The 6,042-nt window shown below is 47.0% G+C and overlaps 1 protein-coding gene across 1 annotated transcript in view; it reads right to left on the bottom strand.

Moving 5' to 3' along the window:
* Positions 1 to 6,029, bottom strand: part of LOC125716354 (ras-related protein Rab-6B) — a 49,532-nt gene extending 43,503 nt beyond the window's left edge. The window contains exon 1 of the mRNA XM_048988554.1: positions 4,619 to 6,029. Coding sequence (XP_048844511.1) covers positions 4,619 to 4,688 — 70 coding nt within the window. The 5' untranslated portion in view covers positions 4,689 to 6,029. The remainder of the gene's footprint in view (positions 1 to 4,618) is intronic.
* Between the last annotated feature and the right edge of the window lie 13 nt (positions 6,030 to 6,042).

Here is a 6,042-nt window from a genome sequence, read left to right on the forward strand (position 1 = left end):
CAATTTCAAATGCAGGAGATGTTGCATTGCTCTAGTCCTCCATTTTGTTTTCATTTATAATGAAATAATAAGACATGTCGGGGGGCTAGTGACTGTGCCGTGACTGAGCTCCGTGATAAATGTGACATTCTCCAACAGAGTTGATCGATGGCTAACAAATGCTGCCGCTGAGCTGGGGGGGGGGGGTAGGGGGGACACTTCCCAGTGCCTCTAGTCGAGATAGGGGTAACATGGGGGTGGAGGAGACCAGGGCAAGCAACCACCCTCAAAGACACCTTCACAGAGCTTCTGCCCCCAAAGCAGAACAGCACGTCCTACTGCACAGCTGCAGAAGATCTGAATGATCTGCATCTGGATTCTTATTGTTAAGGTACGCAGGAGTGAAAAATATATATTACAAACAAAGAGCATTCTACAGCCGGCTACAATTTAATATCTGTTCCAACATCAAATGGAAATCAATGGTCGCACCCGCGAGGAGAAAGCCTCACCGTGATTAAAGAAAGGGACTCGCCGTAAAGAGAGCAGTGAGTTCCAATCCCGGGGGGGATAGATGAAGCTCTTCATAGAAGGTAGGAGAGCGCAGGAGCGTGAAAGGTGCTTTTCAGAAAGGCGTCCGAGGAGTTGAAGGATATGAAGTGTCTAATGCGTTACGTAAATAAGCAAGAACGCAGAAGAAGGACACTAATGGAAGGAACACCAGTCCACCTTTAGATGCTATATTGGCCTGCATTGTGCAAATAGAGCCTCCCGTCAAATTATCCGGTACCACGCAAAACAAATTGCACTGATATCGACTGGCGTTCCCACCTTTAAATCTGGGCCGAAATGGTTTGTGAAGGAGCAAAAACAGAGGAGACATATTACCCTTAACTGAAGATTTGTCACCCCCGTTAAGATCTATCACCTCTATTATCAGGGATAAAGCTCAGTCCGGCCTATTTAAACAAAGGAGTCGGGGCTTCATGATGGACTGGAAGTTCACCTGGATAAATGACCGGATGCGATGACCATAGATGACCTGCTATTATGCCGTTTAATTAAACAGGAAGATCTGCTCATATACCAGTAAGGCCAGACCGCCACTGGGATTCACCACTGGGAAAATGCATCAGGGCTCACACTTCTTCCACTACAGGCTATTATATCCCGGATAACGATGCTTCACGCGTGAGAAGACATTTTCTCAGTGACAAAAAAGAACTGTTTTGAAGAGCCGGTTTATTCTCTGGGCTGTGCTGTGGGGTGGAGGAATACGAGGAGAGAGGAGGAGGCTGGAGTGAACATCTGAGAATTTCAGAAAGGAGAGAGGAGGAAACGGGGAAGCCTGGGGAGCCTCCTGCCGGGAGACGGTGCGGATCCAGCAGCCGAAACGCCACCTCGTCACCGTGGTATAATTACGACCCGCTGCCTTCCTGAAGCTACAGCAGGACAGAGCCAGGTGTGCAAAGAAACGGCAGAGGGGAAGAGGTCTGCGTGTGAGCGTGTCCAAAAAACACCACCCATCCGACTTTCTCAGTCTTTTCGATCCATTCCAGCTTGGACCACACAGAGGCGGCTGCGACGCAAGACAGCGGCGGCCATTTTTAATCTCTAGGCAAAGTTCTTAGCAGAAGCAGAACTTCAGATGTTCAACTAAGCAGTTTCCACCGGAGAAAAAAAAACGAAACGTAGAAGGTGGCAGAGTTCGATGTTTGAGTCCATTTTGGGTGCGAGACGAGTCAACGTTAAGAAACACAAAGGATGCCTGTTTTTGATTCTATTGTCTGTTGCTATTGGGATGCTGATGCTGAGATTAGCATTCAGGTGCAAGAAAGCCAGACAGAATAAATGGTTAAGGACCCGTGTGGCCTAGGACAAAGAGGCCTGGGTTGGATATGAATCTTTCCCAAAACGCAGGACTGGATGAGATAAGGTCCCCAAAACTATGTCCTAATGTTCAGCAAACAACGGAGGCAAGGAACCCAACTGTCCCCTGACACAAAACCTCCCACGGGCTACACAGTGAAACAGCTGAGCAGTCGGCGACAGAATGACAAGGCGATGTCTTTGTCTGGCGCCCTCAGGGTCTGTACTGTTGGGGGGGGGGGTGGCGCTGCTCTCCCTTAACCTCCCTTGAGGTGGCGGGGTGTTGCTGTTCCACTGAGGTCGCATGTTCATGGTTAATTCACAGGGAGCACCAATACTGGGTGGCATCACATGTTATTTTGCGGGGGGGGGGGGGGGGGGGAGAGTGCTGCCAATCATAGTCTTCACTTATCCAATTAATTCCAGTTTGTAAATCTGCCACAGGCAGGCCTTAATATATACATATAGGCTGCCTGTTCTGTTATTAACTGTCAATGCAAATATCTACTCCCCTGCAAGGTACGAATACAGTGAAGTAAAATCGAGGTTTGGAAATGCGTGGAAAAAAAAATGCAGATTTTCAGTGAGGAACATCCTCGCAAGAAATGGAGACGTCTGAGGGAAGCGGGGGGCTCACTGCCAGGTCGCCTTATCTTGGGCAGCAGGAGGATTTTCGGTTTGATCGGGCAACCCCCCCACCCCCAGACGGTCCCCACCACGTCACCGATTAGCATCCGCGATGCTGTCGGACGGCGGGCTCGCTCAGCGCTGTGAGCCCTCAGTGTCCCTCACTCCGAGTAATGATGTCGTCACGCCGTAGCCACGGCTGGCCGAACACCGATTGCAGTGGTGAGGTACATCCCCAGAGAGATGCCGCCCCCCCCCCAGCATCTCCTCACAGCCAATCAAAGTCCGGGCATCCATCCTGTGATAATGCACAAAGCCTGCCAACCTGACACGGCCTGATCCAGTCCCCTTCTAATGTGTGTACCGGGCACTGCCAGGGTGGTATTGCAGGCCAAAGGCTCAGCACCAAGGACAGCATCCCCACCGCCTCCACATGTCATCTGCAGCTCGGCCCTGACCTCTCAGGCCACGCTCTCGTACATCTCCACAACTGTCAGCAGTGTTAAAGCGGCGAAATACTCAGCTGTGTTTCATATAAATGGCTCTGAATTGAGAGCTTCGGCGATATGTAATGCCAATATTTCATGGGCCTCTTTCCTTGTTTACAAAAAGCATTACCTTTAAGTACCCAAACCACGCATGAAATCCGGTTTTGGCGAGCCGATGAAAGGAAAATAAGCCATCGCCATAACGGCACTTTAGCAAAATCTGCCTTGGCAAGGCCTTCGCAATTCTCTGTGGCACTTTACATTTTAAATTAGTTCCCTGGCTCACATCATTCATGCTCTTTTCCCCTGGACTTACTATGGTTAAGTACCTTACTTGACAGGGCCAGATCAAGGCTGCGGCTGGGACCTTAAACCTGCAACTTGCAGTTACAGTCGCTTGTTTTCAAACCACACTACCCAAGATGCAAAAACGCATCTACTTTTGGACACGGATTCTCCCTTATTTCATAAGCACAGACGTCACAAAGAATCTTCGGCATGAGTCTGTGTCTCCCTGCTCCGTACGTTTAAGCCAGGGAGGAGAGGCGTCGATAAGCATCACAGACTGCCAAGCTTATCAGCAGATATTGACGGGAACTGCATTAACTGCCCCGATTTATCCCCAAAAGCTGTGATCAGACAGTGTCCCCCTCCTCCAAACAAACCGATTCAAAAAGGGGGGGGGGGGTGGTCAAAATAGAAAAAAAAACGAAAGAGTGATTTGATTCTCCAGGGAGAGCCTCCCGTCTTTCGGAACCGCATCGACATTCATTTCCAGGCGGCAGTGAATTACAATGAGCTTAAACACTGGTGGAACTGCAACCCAGTGAGGACGGGAAACAAAACTGATCTTTGCGGGGGGGCGGGCGGGGGACGAAGGCGAGGGCAGGGATTTAAATACATGCATATAGAGGCCGACAAGGGAGGATTTAGAAAATGCCGGTGGGTTAATCAGCGTTATGTATCTATCGGCTTCAGGCATCACATTTGTCGGCTCACAAACTTAGCGCCCTGCGAGGAAGACTGCGGCTATAACAAGTTATTCCAGACAGTGGTAACCTGGGTGTGTCTCCACTCACCGCCATTTATTTATTTATTTGCCAGTCATATATTGTATAGCCCATTCTTGCGAAATAAAAAAAAATGCAAAACACGTTTCAAAGCACGACTGCACGTATCAATGAGATACTGAAGTGTGGCAGTTTTATCCAGAATCATCAATTAAGCCTGTATATGTATGGACTGCGCAAAAAACACACAATCAGACCTAACTATATGTTGTCATCAGTGGGGCGAAAACACGTTTTAAAAGTCGTATTGCAAATATTAGTATTTTCTCTAACCTCAAAGCCATTTCAGAATAACTAGTTCTAACAAATGCTCTCCCACAGTAAACTTGCTGTTTACAAAAAAAACATGATTATTTTTACGCTTTGCCTCATGACTAATCAAATTCCAAAACGTGCAATAAAGTGATATAAATAAACTTATACAATTGTATGTCTTAATACAATTATGTTTTAAAAATACCTTTCCATTAAATTATCTACGTCCACACAACTGTCAACACATTTAATTACCCGTAGCAGGTGTATGCCAGTTTTCAGATTTATCTACGGAAAATTAAGCAGGGTTAATAACGAAAGACGGCTTACCGCTTTGCTCGCCCAGAAAAACCAGTTTGAATTTTCTTAATGGGTTCCCGAAGTCATTACCCACAGACATTTTGGGATTTTAATTTCTGGGACAGGGATGATCAGTGTGGGTTTCGCTGGGATGTGCGGAGATGCGCTGTGGAGATGCGCTTCTATCGGCCGAGCGACGGGAGCGCTGCACCGCTTCGCCTGCCAGCTCCGGGTCGCCACTCTGCGCATGCGCGACCTCTCCCTCCCGTCCGCCACTCGCAAGGGTGACGTCATCTATACGGCTGCTAGTCTTCAGCACACACTAATTAACCTTAAGATGTAATTAAGGGTATATGTATCGCTTGCCAAAATGTCTGCGACTTTGCTGCTAGTGAATAATTTTACATGCGATGCAGTTTTTAAGAATATGCTTCCGTTTACATTCCCTGAGGTTAATGTTATTTTTACTTGCATTTTAAAAGTGAGAAAGGTATGTTGTTTTTTTTAAGATGGTGCCGCGCGTCATAGCTTCATTTCTGCTTCTTCGTGCTCAGCAAGACAGAAATCTGGGCTCTTGTGTAAAGCCTTTGAAGGCAGTTCTCACGTATGATTTTTTTGACACTAAAAACCCGAACACTGTACAAAAATAGTCGTTTTGAAGGTACTACAAAAATGGAAATATACAGCGCAAGCAGTGAGTGTATCTGTACAGTGTTTTCACAGGTGACATGGTTAAAAAATCGTTTGGTTTTATAAATTCTTTCTTTAAGTACAAAGCTTGATTATAACATGGATATGCTTCACGATGAGACACACTATTAAAATACATGCTGCATCAAGGTTACATTTATGAATATGAAAAGCACTACTTCTTAAAAATATTCTGAAGCTTTTTATCGCTGCCCCCTCAGTTTTTCCACATAATGATATTTTTCAATTTTGCCTTTGCAAGACAAATTCCCCGTCTGCCAGAAAGCAGCCGACGGCTAATCGTTCACTTCCTTGATGCCCTGTTCCGTTTTTGTGAACGGTAACATGGTGTCGAACCGGACCAACAAGGCCACTTCATGTGGGGGGGGGGGGTTTACACATTACAAAGCCACCCCTTCCACCTCCTGTCAAAGGGAGCATAAGTGCTGTCTGTTACCACTCAAACACACATTTGTATGGCTCATGGGACTTTTACTCACAAAAGTGATCTGAGGGCAGAAGGAAAGATGACTGGTTAAGAGAGATGGTACAGGAGGTGGGTCCAAGCAACTAGAGGCGGGATCAGCCAATCAGATATCTTGGACCCAACTCCACTACGAGCTGATTGGTTAGCTCTCTGAACCAATTATTTTTTTTTGTTCTGCCCTCAGAACATCTTTGTGTAAGAAAGACTCCCAAGAGCGTGTGTGCGGGGGCCCTCAAATTTGGGGATTCTAGTCACTGAATGGGAGACATGCATTGCA

The sequence above is a fragment of the Brienomyrus brachyistius genome, chromosome 21 (assembly GCF_023856365.1).
Source record: "Brienomyrus brachyistius isolate T26 chromosome 21, BBRACH_0.4, whole genome shotgun sequence".
Taxonomy (NCBI): Eukaryota; Metazoa; Chordata; class Actinopteri; order Osteoglossiformes; family Mormyridae; genus Brienomyrus; species Brienomyrus brachyistius.